Here is a 13,540-nt window from a genome sequence, read left to right as displayed (position 1 = left end):
TGAAAAAAAAAGTTTGATTAACAACACGATTTCCCAGCAATCTAAGCTAATAATAAATAAACAACAATAAATAATTGCACATTGCACCCTATTATTGCATTTGTTGCAGTTCATTTTTAAGCTGTATACTCAGGCATATACAAGTGTTTTCAAACACTGAGCAACACATTAACATGAGTGTTTTCTTCAGAATAACATCACTCATCACTACCAGATGTACATTATATCCATGCTTACCCTAGATAGATCAAATGTGAGTTACGGATGGTTTTGCTTGTTAGTAGAGTTTTAGTTTACAAATGTTCTTATTAACATTTTTTCAGAGGCCTTGTTTTATGTTACCCAAAATGTTTATAATAGATTATATTAAACAATTTGAATTAAGTGGATGACTCCAGGTTAACAAAGTAAAAGTTCTGATACATTTTTTGAATTCATCCATGCAGTTATTCAGTCATCACACATTAGTTGTTGTTAGGATTACTATAAAATAAAAGTCTTGACTTTGTTTTTGAACAATGTTTCATGTTTGAGTCAGTGATTTATATGCAAACCTTGCTCCACACTGCTTCCCTATTACCAAAGTTAAGATTGGTATAACTGATGTATATTGTGATTGGTTCCCAGAAAAAATGCTAAATTAGCCCCAAAAACCCCAGTTTCATCTGGCTCATATGACAAATATCTCATAAAAGTACAAGCTATTACAATGTCTTTGATAAATGAAACAGATAACACAAAACCATAATTTCACCGCTAAGCACTACTTCAGTTTAACATCAAAATGTTATTGCAGAATAAATTGTTGGCTATGCATCGTTCGGTATATCATTAGTAAAGCGTTTTGGTCCTTTAATGTATCCCTCTGTCAATATCTTCAAAACACTTAAGACCCCACTGTTAGCTTGGTATACAGATAATATTGACTTATGTGTGAACAAATTGAGACACATACATCCAAACTAGTACTTCTATATCGTAACTATAGCACTATGTTGAAAATGCAGGAATGTTTGCCGTGTTGGGAAAAAAAAGTTTGGAATGGTGTAACGACGTGTAAATAGACAATAACATTCAACAGCTGTTTGTTTGTGTCCATGCCAACCACACCCAACCGTGTTTAGCTGATGCTAAGAAGTACCGAATACTTAGGCGCCTAGTGTTTTTGTAATTTTGCCTCGCAAATTCCCTCACTAAATCCCATTGCCTGAGATTTGTAGTCAAACTAAATCCCTCTAAAAACCAATACTGTACATCGCAACGAACGAAAGTCCATTAAGTCGCATTAACCCACAAACAACAGTCATGTGCGCACAACTGCACCATGATTAAATATATACAGGTTTTGCCACTGTGCTACGCCAGCGACGCAGGAAATTTTCATCAAACCTGTCTGTTTTTCTTCTAAAAACAAAAACATGTACGTTGCCAACATAGCCGCGACAATGAAAGACATTCAAACCGAAAAGTGTTAAAATCGACGGCATGATGGAAATTAAAAATAACGAACATAACAGATGAACAATCGTGAAAAAAGAGACTGAGTGGTCACGTCCGCCCAGATCCCACGGGTTCGAACCCAGAACATTCTACGGCCTGGAAGGAAATACTGTTTGGCTTTGTCCAAAAGGTTCAGGCCTCACTGTCTCTTCTTTCCCTCCTTTTTGACAACCATTTGAAACAACCACAACAACACGTACATTTTGAATGTACATTTTGAATGCTTTTTCTAGAAGTAAGAAGCAGCCTTTCCGCTATTTTGAAATGGTTAGTTCTGGGTCTTCCAGAGAAAAATGAGAGAAAGAAGAGCAGCTCTAGGAAATTTTTGGTCCAACTTTTTCCTCCCACTTCAGAGTCTGGAATTATAAAGTCAAGTATACTCTTACTATACTCTACTAGTAAAGTAAAGTAGTAGTACTAGTATAGTAAAGAGTAAAGTAAAGTCCTTAGTCATGTATTGCATAAATGCCGCGTAGTTGACTATCGTGTGGAGCCACAGTAGTCTGAGCACAAATCAAAATCATATAATACGTTAGCGAACAATCATTTCAATTCTTCAATCAATTGTGGATGGTAGTGCTTTTAAAAGCCACTGATTCTGAGCAAATTTCATTCATGCATCTATACTAAGAATCGGTATCGATACAGGGACTCTATGCCGGAAAGTTATTTTTACATCGAGCAGTGAGTAGGACGAGACGTGAATGGTTCAAATGGTTGAAAAGTATGCGGAAAAAGTAATGGAGCACAACAATTCAATAAACTTCAAAGGAACACAGATACAGAGCAGGTATACGCAAAAATACATAGCATTACTTCACAGAATACATGCAATATAATTAATTATGTAAATACTAAGGAAATGAACATGAGAAAGGAGGCTCTAGGAGCGGTACAATTGGCCTAAAAGGGATGCAGCAAAGCATTCAGGGTAGAAATTGGATGAAAGCATGAAAACTAGAATGGAAGCAGAACATTTTCTTTCCCAACAGACCACTGCACAATTCAATCAAAATAATCTGCTGTGTTGCGCATTCATCTATATATTCTACGAAGAAATCCACTTAATGCCGTTACTTCTTTTATTTTAAATGGATACTGATGTTCTATATGAAGCAGCACTGAAAGAGAGTAACATAAATAGAAGTAAAATAAAAAGAAAGATCAGAGATCAGAAACTTTGTTCCTATAAAACATTCAACATGCTTTGACAGTTCTCTAAAAGAAGAAGAAAAAAAATACAACCAAAAATTAAACTGGCTCCCTGAAAGTAAAAGTTTACCCCCAGCCCTCCCCGATAAAGACTGGACGATGTCGGGAGAGAAAGGGCTGTGTATGGAGAGAATGGGGTGTATTCAAGTGTTTTTCTTATTTTTTTCTTATTTTTTTAACGTTCATTTTCAGAGAGCCAAAGTGCCAGTGTCCGCAGGGCTGAATCGGGGTGGTCCGCTGGGTGGTCGGTTAAACGTTGGAGGGGGCCGAAACGGAGACGCCAGCCAGGGAACTCAAGAAGTGGTCATGGAGGAAGGGTCATTCCACATGGCCGCCACATCTCTGAACCTACAATGGGTGAGGGGCATGAGGGTAATTGGAGTGGTGGGGGAGAAACCGAGGAGGTAGTTTAGGTTAAAGGTCCCATGGCATTCTACTTTATGGATAGTTTAATATAGATATTAGTTGGCCCCTAACACAGTATTTCAAGACGAAATTCAGCCGTGGTGCAGAGTTACAGCCACAATGAGCCAGTGGCACATTGAGCTTTCCCCAAACGTGCTGTTTCAGTGTTTATAGCTTTAATGGAAATTAGGAGGAGAGAGGCGGGTCAAGGAGGAGGGTGGGGGTGTGGCCCTGAGCAGCTTGCGGCCATGGTACCATGCGCCCTGTTTACAGTGGATGTATTGCAATGGCGAGGCGCACACAGCCTTCGGCCGTGTTCTGTAATATTCTAGAACACTCCGGGTGCTCCGGCGGGGGTCCTGAAGCTCTATATCTAAATAATATCATATTATACATAGATATCTATATCATATAATATATATTATCACGGCCAAAAGCTGTGCGCCTCCAGACAATATTATGAATCTCAAACGACTGCGTCAGGTTCTTCCACGTCTCTGGTTCTTCCACGTCCCCATCAATCTGAAGTAGACTGAACCACGACATGGAGGAGAAAGGGATTGTTGCCCGCGATTGTTTTCACGCTTGAGCCCCTCTTCTCGCTGCCGAGTGACCACAGCCTCGGCAGCGGGCAGTGCTTAGGCACCCCCACCTCCTGCAGCGGGCAGCGCCGAGGCGGTGGTCCCTCTGCAGCGGGAAGCGGGGCTCAAGCGGGAGACAATCGCTGGCAACAATCCCTTTCTCCTCCATGTCCTGGTTCATGTACTTCAGGGAGTCAAAGCCAAAGTTCCTTTCCCCCAATTTCTTCTCAACCATGGCTGAGATAACCCCACTACAAGTCTCGTTGTGGAAATACCAGGGACGAGAGTCCGACGTGTTATGCGCCATAACACCAACAGCAGAACAGTTATCCAAATAACAAAGAAGTGTTATTTTGCGTCTACAGTCTTGGAGCTCTATACCTAAATAATATCAAATATATATATATATATATATATATATCATATAATACATATTATCACGGCCAAAAGCTGTGTACGCCTCCAGACGTTAATATGAATCACAAACGACTGCGTCGGGTTCTCCGAAGTCTCTGGTTCTTCCACATCCACATCATTCTGAAGTAGACTGAACCGCGCCATGCGCCGGCTGCCGGGTGGTGATGCTTCGCGGTGGTGGTGCCTCGCGGCAACGGGCAGCAGACAGCGGGACTCCGGAGGGAGACAACCGCGGGCAACAATCCCATTCTCTTCCATGTCGCAGTTCATATATTTCAGTGAGTCAAAGCCAAAGTTCCTTTCCCCCAATTCCTTCCTTCCAAACATGGCCGAGATAACCCCAACTACAGTCAGGTTGTGGAAATACCAGAGACGTTAAAGAACCGACGTGTTATGCGCCAAAACACCAACAGCAGCACAGTTATCCAAATATTTTACAGTGTGTGTAATCACACACACACAAACACACATGTGGCGCTCGCACTGTCGTGTCTCATTGGCGGGCTAAATTCTCTGGGCTGGCAAGGCAGAGAAGGGGGAAGTGGCATCTCCCCTTATGACGACATACATTCCAAAACGGCGCGTCTGAGCTTCGTTTTTCAAAGGCGTAGCAGAATGCCTAGTGCTCGTTTTTCACCCAACAACATTTCTAGCTACTGGGGGAGCATAGGTAGGCTAGGGGAACTCATATTAATGTTAGAAAACGTCAGAAAGTGAAATTTTCATGCCATAGATCTTTAACAGACGGTTTGGGTTTAAAAATTGCAAAAGGGTGGCACAAATGGTTGTCTGATTTTGACCACTGCAGCCTTTTTTGACCGAGTAAATGAAGGTATAGTCAAGTCTATTTTATTTGTATATCTGCTAATCACAGTAACAGTCTCAAACAACACACGTTGAGAAAAAACGTATGTCAGCAACACCAACTCTGTTTCCGTGAAAACAGAGTTGGTCATTGCAGACCAAAATTCTTCCCAACAGACTTAGGAAGGAGATCTCTCTAAGATTAGATCAAAGGCAAGCTTCAACACCCTTGGAAAATCTGTTTTTATTTTTAAATATTTTTTTGTTTTCTCACCTGGCGTTGATGAGGTACTGTGCCAGGCTGATGTTGGCGGGGGTTCCTGTGATGGTGATCTGGCGCTCCGATGACCCTTCCATGGCGTTAGCAATTTTGATCTGCGCCCCAGACATCTGGCGGATCTCGTTGATTTTGGTGCCCTGGCGCCCGATTATGCAGCCTATTAGCTGGGAAGGAAACGGTGGCTGGACTTAGTATGGAGGAACGTCTGACTGGACAATGTGTTGTGAGGGAAATCATGCGGCATCACACCCAACTCAAAAATTGTTTGGTCAAATCCTCAAATTCCTGGGTCAATCGTTTTTTATTGATCCATTTGTATCGATTGCTATGGTAGCATGTATCCACATCCATACATTTGGATACGTGTATTGATTGGCTTATATTATTTGATATATACATTGATATATGAACAGGCAGTAAAATAACTTAAGAAATAAGACCTTCCCCGACTCTCTCTTTCTGTTATATCTGAACGCCAAGGTTTGGCCAGGAAAATGGAAGGAAGTGATGCCCAAACACGGATAATGGATGTAATGTTCTTTCTGTGCTTTCATAAATTTTTCTTTTTTAGAATGTTTATTCATGTTTATAACTAACATTAATTTATGATGTTAAACTGCATCCTCCCTCTGAGCTCACACTTCCTTACTGAATCCCAGAACAAATGATTTCCACCACGAGTTACAATGTTACAGTGAGTATTGACACACCTCATAAAGGAGATGATCACACGTGTTACTACTCACATCATTGGGAATGGAGAGTTCATGACTACTGGTCTGGTTACTGGCATCCAGACCTGCTGCTGTGCGAGAGAGACATGGAGACAGAGAGAGAGATGGACAGAGAGAAGAGGAGAGAGAGAGACAAAAGAGAGAGAAAGACATAGAGACACATATAGAATGAGTGGGAGGCGTAAAATAGGGTTTGGCACATTGAGGGATGATCCAGCGACAAACAACTAAAAACCTTTTATTTTGAAATAGATGAGGCAAAAACTTTCTGTTCATTGACAAAATAACTGTGTAACTGTGTTCAGCCTAATAAACCGAACAGACATGATTTTGGCATCATTAATTCACAAAAAAGTAAGTACATTTCTAGAAGCAACTAACAGTTTTATTTTTAACTATTTTTTCTACAGCTGCAGTACACCGGCTAACTATCAATTCTCACCAGGGAAAATTTATTTGAGATATGAGACCTGAGTTCCCTGTCTGGAATCATGAAGAAACATCTTATATATATAAATAATTCCTATTTTTGGGAGAACTGTTTCCCTTCCCCAAAAACAAATAAACATACAAAGAAAACAAAACAAAACAAAAAAATATATAAATACATATATATAAAAAAAATAGATAAAAATATATAAAGTGGATCCTATTTTGGGGCGAACAGCATCCCTTCCCCAAAAACAAATAAACCTACAAACTAAACAAAACAAAATCTATAAAACGCACAAAGGAAAGGAAACCTCAAGGCGAATTAGAGCAGACCACCAGGAGGCCTTGTTGTGACGAGCAACAGAAAACAGAAAATGTAGAGAGAGAAAACACAAGAGAGGACAGGGAATAACGACGCAGAAGATAGAGGAATCGAAAGAGAAAGACAGAGAGAGAGAGAGAGAAAGAGCGTGTCTGCCTCTAAAGGTAAAAAACTAAAACAAACAAAGAGAAGTGAAGGATTGTGGGTGAAGAGAGGGTGGTGGTGGTGGTGGTGGAGTGTCGAGGTGGCGGGTACGTACCGGGGAAAGCAGGGGTGGTCTGTCCAAGAGGGGTAAAGGGGGTTTGCTGCATAGCCAACTGGTGGAGCTTGCTCAACTGCTGAGGTGGGGACGACGGGGGCAGGGAGGCGGAGGAGGAGGTGGGGAGGAAGGGAGGTGGGGGGAGGGAGGTGGGGGGAGGGAGGTGGGGGGAGGAGGAGGAGGACAGTAGAGCTATGAGGTCATCGCTTAAAAACAGAGGCAAACACACGCATAGGCACACGCGCGCAAGACACGCATATATGCCATGATCTGGACTCGCAGAAATACTGAGAGAGAGAGAGAGAGAGAGAGAGAGAGAGAGAGAGAGAGAGAGAGAGAGAGAGAGAGAGAGAGAGAGAGAGAGAGAGAGAGAGAGAGGACGTGGTGGAGATGTGCTGGTAGAAGACAACGTGGACTCAGTGAGAGATGGGCCAAGGGGCTTCTTAAGGAGCAAGTAGGGGGCATCTCGGCCCAAGGATCCATGTCTGCAGACACTAAGGGGATGAATCCTGGAACCTTTAGGTTGGGAATCAAACCCTAAGCAGAATATCCTTACCCCTGGACGCTCTTGGGTCAAAAGAGGACAGTGGGATGGAACCCAGTACCTCTTGGCTCAGAGCCCCCACACGGTCCTCTTTTATATTAATGTGATTTCCACAGCTTCGGGCCAAACCCCGGGCGGACCGGTGCCAAACTAAGAGACAGAAGATAGATATATCTATCCTTCTATTAATATAAAGTTTGATACATATAGACTACAGATAGAGGAAGGAAATGGATAGGTATTTAGAAAAATACATAGATAGACAGACAGATTGAGGAGGGTGATAGAGGAAGGGATTTGGGAAGTTGGGATATATGGCGGACATAGTAGAAAGAAGATATAGATGTATAAAGTGTTCAGATTTGGAGGAGAGCACTCACATCTGGGTGGGGGATGGCGTACTGTCCCTGAATGGTATAAGCCTGCAAAAAAAAAACAATAGCATGTCAATAGCACGTATGGAAATATACAACATTGCAAGTGAACACCACCTCATAAGGTAGACCTATCTGATTGACATCGAATCGTCAACTAACATGCCATTTAGGTTGTTCAATCGTTTTTCATGTCGAGCGATGCTTTAGCATTGACATCTGGTTAAGATAACGTGAAATCGAATTGATTAAACCCAGAGGAGAAGTCCTACAATGAAAGCAATTGGAAATTGGGAAAAACACTGCAAAAATGAAAGTCAATGCAGAAACGAAATGTAAATACACGTTTGGTTTTTCTATTTGATGTTCATTTTCAGGGCCCCAGTTGTGTTTCCTAATCGCTACGCTTGAGCCAACACAACGTCACAAGCAATCGGCGTCCATCTTGACATCATCCGTCAGATACGATCGATAGGAAACAGAAGGAGACGGACAGCGGGAGAATGACAGGGATGTGATGAGTGGAGATGGTTCGGATCCTAGATGTCGTCGGCATCTATGCTATACGGGAGACGCAAATGTCACTGCAATACCTGGCTGGCTTTGATGGAAAGATATTTTGATTGTGTTTCTTCATGTGCAAAGACATGTTACGAGTTTGAAATATGATCTAAATCCTTTCACTGTTTTCCCTCTTCTCTTCCAATGCCCCTGTTCAAATACATCATTAAATCATTAAGTATATACCTCCTGCATTCTTATTAACCGTTCTCGTTGCATTGCTTTAACGTTTCCTGACCATAAGCATGTTATCATCCTTTGTGTGACGCCGTTTTTAAAAGGTTGCTTTAAACAACTAAGAATGGGTTTGAAACAACATCTGTCGTTGTGTGTAATGGTGAAACAGTAAACTATATGTCCTACAATATACCTTACACAATGGTGATGAGTGGGTGGTGTTGAGTGGATGTGTGTTGATGAGTGGGGGTGTGTGTCGTGATGAGTGGGTGGTGTTGAGTGGGTGGTGTTGAGTGGGTGGGTGGTGGTGGGTAGGTGGTAGTGGGTGGGTGGGTGGTGATGACCGGGGGTTGTGATGAGAGGGGGGGTGGGGGCTACAGTCAGGGATGGGAGTAATGAAAGGGAGAGAGACGGCGACAGACAGCGACAGTAAAACCTGGCGGCAGTAAGACACTAACAGGAAGTGGCTGGTGCTGCAGCAGCAGGCTGAGGTTGGCAGTGGAGGCCCCCAGCGGGTCGGCCCTCACCTGGCCCCCCGAGAAGATGACGGGGGCGGAGGCGGGCTTGGGGCGGTAGGGGATGGTGGCGCCTTTAGGTGGGGACTGGAGGGGTGGGGGCGGTCAAGGGTGAGGAGGGGGTGGGGGTGGGGGGAGTTGGGGGTGGAGGAGAAAAAAAAAGGCAGAGGTGAGTTTCGTGAAGTGTGCGGAAAGAAAGGTCTGATAAGAAAGGAAGATAGATTGAGGATCAATAGACTGATAGAGATATCCACAGAGATATCCAACCCTATCCACAGAGATCTGTCTCTCTCTCATATATAAACAGAAAGAGACGGATAGAGATCTCTCTCTATTGCATATATAGACAGATAGATAGAGATCTCTTTTTGTCTCTCTCGCTCATATATAGACAGATAGATAGAGATCTCTCTCTCTCATATATAGACTTTATCTCTAGATAAAGATTGACAGATAGATTGTTTTATAGAAAGAAAGAGATAGAGAGATAGAGATAAATAGTGAGAAAGAGAGAGAGCAGTATAGATAAAGATCAATAGACAGATAGACAGATAGACAGATAGATAGATAGATAGATAGATAGATAGATAGATAGATAGATAGATAGATAGATAGATAGATAGATAGATAGATAGATAGAGAGAAAGGTTTCTGCTAACAACTAAAATATAGGGAGGAAGAGGGTAGGAGAGAAAATCTTGAGGTCAAGATCAGAAGCAAGGGAGAGAGTAAGAAAAGAAGAAAGCAAGGCAGAAGATTTCCTGAAGGGAGACAATAAGAGCCATTAAGGTCAGATTAAAAGGAGAATGAACGGAGAGAAAGGGAGAGAGGGGCAGTGCTTTAGGATAGAAACCATCAGGGGCGGTCACTACTAACACTGCAGAGATATGCGTGTGCGCATCCCTTGATTACATGCGGCAAAGCGCACGTGACGGTAAGATGCACGTGCAAGTTGACATAGGGTGGCGCTTATTCACGTTGTCAACTCGACTCCAATGCTGATCGCTCAAGACTTCTAGCAGGAATATATGAATGCACACTTTGGGACAAGACATCACTGGCTAATTCAAGCCAGAAGGATAAATAAGCCATCAGCGTTGGCAACGAGAAGTCAGTGTTAGATACATTTATTTTGAGTCAGTTTGATCACTGTGTTTAATCATATTGCTATTATTTATGCTATTGCATTACTCAGCAGCAACAGGAATTCTCCCCATCCGCTACTGGAACACGAACACACCCATCCACTACAAAGCTCTGTTACCCCCAAAACCCAGCCCCCTTAGCCCCAAACCCCAGACCCCTTACCCCTAAAACCTAGTCCCCTTACACCCAAAGCCCAGCCCCATTACCCCTAAAGCCTAGCCTCCTTACCCCAAAAATCTAGCCCCTTTAACCACCAAACCCTTACCCCCAAAGCCCAGTTACCCTTATACCCAAAACCCAGCCCCCTTACCCCGAAACCCAGCCCCCTTACCCACAAAACCCAGCCCCCTCACCCCCAAAACCAAGCCATCTTCACCCCCAAAACCTACTTATGCTCACCCCCAAACCCTAGCCATCCACACCCCCAAACCCTAGCCATCCACACCCCCAAAACCCGGCCATCCTCATCCCCAAAACCAATCCATCCTCACTCCCAAAACCCAGCCCCTTACCCACAAATCCCAGCCCCTCACCCCCAAAACCAAGCTATACTCATCCCCAAACCCTAGCCATCGTCACCCCCAAAACCTAGCTATACTCACCCCCAAACCCTAGCCATCCATACCCCCAAAACCCAGCCATCCTCACCCCCAAAACCCAGCCATCCTCGACCCCAAAACCCAGCCATCTCAACACAAAAACACAGTCAATCTCAGCCCCCATTAGCCAAACCTCCCCCTGTCCTCCCTTGGCCCCATACCCTTCAATACTGCCCCCCCCCCCCCCCCCCCCCCCCCCCCCCCACACCTCCCATCCCCAGGGCCCTTACCTCAAGCATCACCACACATATCTGCTTCACACACTGTATGATGGCCTCCGGAGCTCCGGAGATGGTGACGGCCCTCTCGGTGGAGTTGGGCAGCATGTCCCCTGCCACCTGCACCTGGGCACCAGTCGACTGGAAGGTGAGCAGGGAGGAGGGAGAAGGAGGGAGAGATGTTGGTCAGTTGGACAGCAATTTTGGAATTGTCTAGCCTGAGATGTCCTCTTGTTCTGACCGCGGTGCTGGCAGAACGCTTGTTAAAGCTTTTAGTTTTCAGAGAACTTAGGAAACAATGTTTTATGATAAGAAGTTTTGACTGTATTTGACAAACTGGCAGGATGCTAATAAAGGCTTTTTGCTTAGTAGAATGATAATGCAAAAAGCTGTGATCAATTGAAGTACCATTTCTTTTCAGATGGTTGATTTTTAGAACACACATTCGTGTTTGATATTCCTCACATTGCACCACCTCTAATATGTTGGTGAGGTGTGAATTCAAAGCATTGGAACATTGAATTTATTCTGTTTTAGAATAAAATAGATTTATTAAGTATAATTCCCCAGATGGATTGACTTGCAGATGGACACGTTCCGTTCTTGAGAAGCGTTCCTCCTTCAAATATGTTAAAAGGAGAACATAGACGCGGTAGAAGAGCAACACCGTGCACGTTCTAGGTACCTCTCGCATCTCTTTGATCTTGGAGCCCCCCTTCCCGATGAGCGAGCCACACTGGCTGGCCGGGACCACCAGCCTCAGGGTCACGGGGGGCTTGCTGGTCGCTGGGCTGTTGCTCATAGAGTTGATGATGTCCTGGTGAAGAGTAAAAAGACACAGAAAGAGGGGGAGGGGGGGAGAGAGAGGGTGAGAGAGGGAGAGAGAGGGTGAGAGAGAGGGGGGAGCAGGAGAGAGTAGGGAGAGAGAGGGGGGTGGAGGAGGAGAGAGTGGGGAGAGAGAGGGGAAGAGAGAGATAGAGTGAGAGGGGAGGAGGAAGAGGGGGAGAGAGGTGGGTGGAGGAGGAAAGACAGGTGAGAGAGTGAGGGAGATAGATAGAGTGTGGAAGAGAGGGTTGGGGGAGGAGAGAGGGGTGGAGAAAGAGGAGGAGAGAGAGGGGTGGAGGAGGAGAGAGGAGGGGGGGCGATCAGTTAGTAGAACATCTTTTCCACATCCATCAGCTAGGTCCCTGCTGTCCCTGCTACTGTTGACTCTGTAATATATATAGATATATATATATCTATATATATATATAGATATATTTATATAGATATCACATTTGGTGCACACTTTAATCCAAATAATCCTAATCAAAACAACTCCATCTGTTCATACATGTCTAGCGAGGGCTACCTCTAGTGGGAATCAAACCCCTGACCCCTAACTGGAGCAGTGCCATTGCAACGCTCACCTCTTCAAACTTGTAGGCGATCATGGCAAAGGCCTTGAAGATGGCGTCGGTGGGTCCTGTGATGGTGACGATACGTTCCGGGCAGTTTCCCTCCGAGATGTTGATGCGTGCCCCGCTCTGGCACCATAAAAAGACGAGTTAGTTTGTTTTATTAGTTAGTGAGCCAGCCAGGTATTTACTCAAAAGAGTTTCAAAACAAACGTACTTCCTCGCGCATCTTCTTCACTGTTTCTCCTTTCTGAAAGGCAGAAGGATACACGTGGGTCAGTTCAGAGCTGTAATGTGTGCGCCATTATACATTTTCTTCTGGTATTATTTTTTTATTCAATTTGCAATTAATTTGTATTTATTTGTTTATAAATACCTTTCCGATGATGCTGCCAACCTCCTGGAAAAACATAAATCAATTGTTAAAAGTATAGTGGGTTATTTCTGCTTGATTGAAATTGAAACATTTCAAAGAAGGAGGTCTCTACTTGGGTTCTGTTTTTGAGCTTGTTTCCTTAATTACTTTGAATAAAACAACCTACTTCTCTGGGTTTGAACGTTGTTGGATTCAGTGGGGATAATGTAAGTACACAACTCAACAAAATATATAACATTGGTCTAGTGGTTTTTAGATATTTGAATGTGGCAATGTTATATAGTATACTTTGCATAGTATACATCAATTCAACTTAATGTGTATGCCCTCCATATGAAAAAGAAAATAAACACTGTTGAAAGCTGTGGTATTTGTGCCACTGTACCAAATAAAAAGGTTTAAACAGTGAAAATCAGAAGAGTTTTGTTCCACTGAGCCCTTGAAACTGTGATGGAGGGTTGAACTAATAACGTGGACCAGACAGGACACAACCACCCGCACCTTTCCATGCATCAGCAGGCGGATGGTGAGGGTGACGTTGAGTCCGCCCTCTGATTGGACCTTAATGGGTTCCATGTTGGGATTGGATGTGAAGGAAGGGGCGTGGTCTCGTGAAAGAGGAGTTCCAAGGGCCAATGAGAAGCGGCGAGGGTAGAGTCAACAGCCAACCTGAAGAGAGGGAGAGAA

The 13,540-nt window shown here is 43.8% G+C and overlaps 1 protein-coding gene across 8 annotated transcripts; it reads right to left on the bottom strand.

Moving 5' to 3' along the window:
- Window positions 1-5,189: 5,189 nt before the first annotated feature.
- LOC307074823 (poly(rC)-binding protein 3-like) lies at window positions 5,190-13,429 on the bottom strand (the record flags this gene model as incomplete). 8 transcript variants are annotated; one of them, XM_079735192.1, is made up of 11 exons in its annotated part: window positions 5,190-5,363; window positions 5,946-6,004; window positions 6,890-7,025; window positions 7,871-7,912; window positions 9,061-9,204; window positions 11,093-11,221; window positions 11,766-11,897; window positions 12,490-12,606; window positions 12,695-12,727; window positions 12,854-12,877; window positions 13,355-13,429. In XM_079735192.1, the coding sequence occupies 11 exons, from the start codon at window positions 13,427-13,429 to the stop codon at window positions 5,190-5,192; spliced, it is 1,065 nt and encodes a 354-aa protein (XP_079591318.1). The 8 variants fall into 8 exon arrangements, with proteins under 8 accessions (XP_079591318.1, XP_079591319.1, XP_079591320.1 ...); XM_079735193.1 differs by having other exon boundaries at window positions 6,890-7,022; XM_079735194.1 differs by having other exon boundaries at window positions 5,946-5,998; window positions 6,947-7,022.
- Between the last annotated feature and the right edge of the window lie 111 nt (window positions 13,430-13,540).

This window comes from Pollachius pollachius (genome assembly GCF_949987615.1).
Source record: "Pollachius pollachius genome assembly, chromosome: 4".
Classification (NCBI taxonomy): Eukaryota; Metazoa; Chordata; class Actinopteri; order Gadiformes; family Gadidae; genus Pollachius; species Pollachius pollachius.
The sequence above is the reverse complement of the archived record's forward strand: the minus strand, read 5'-3'. Positions and strand labels throughout refer to the sequence as shown.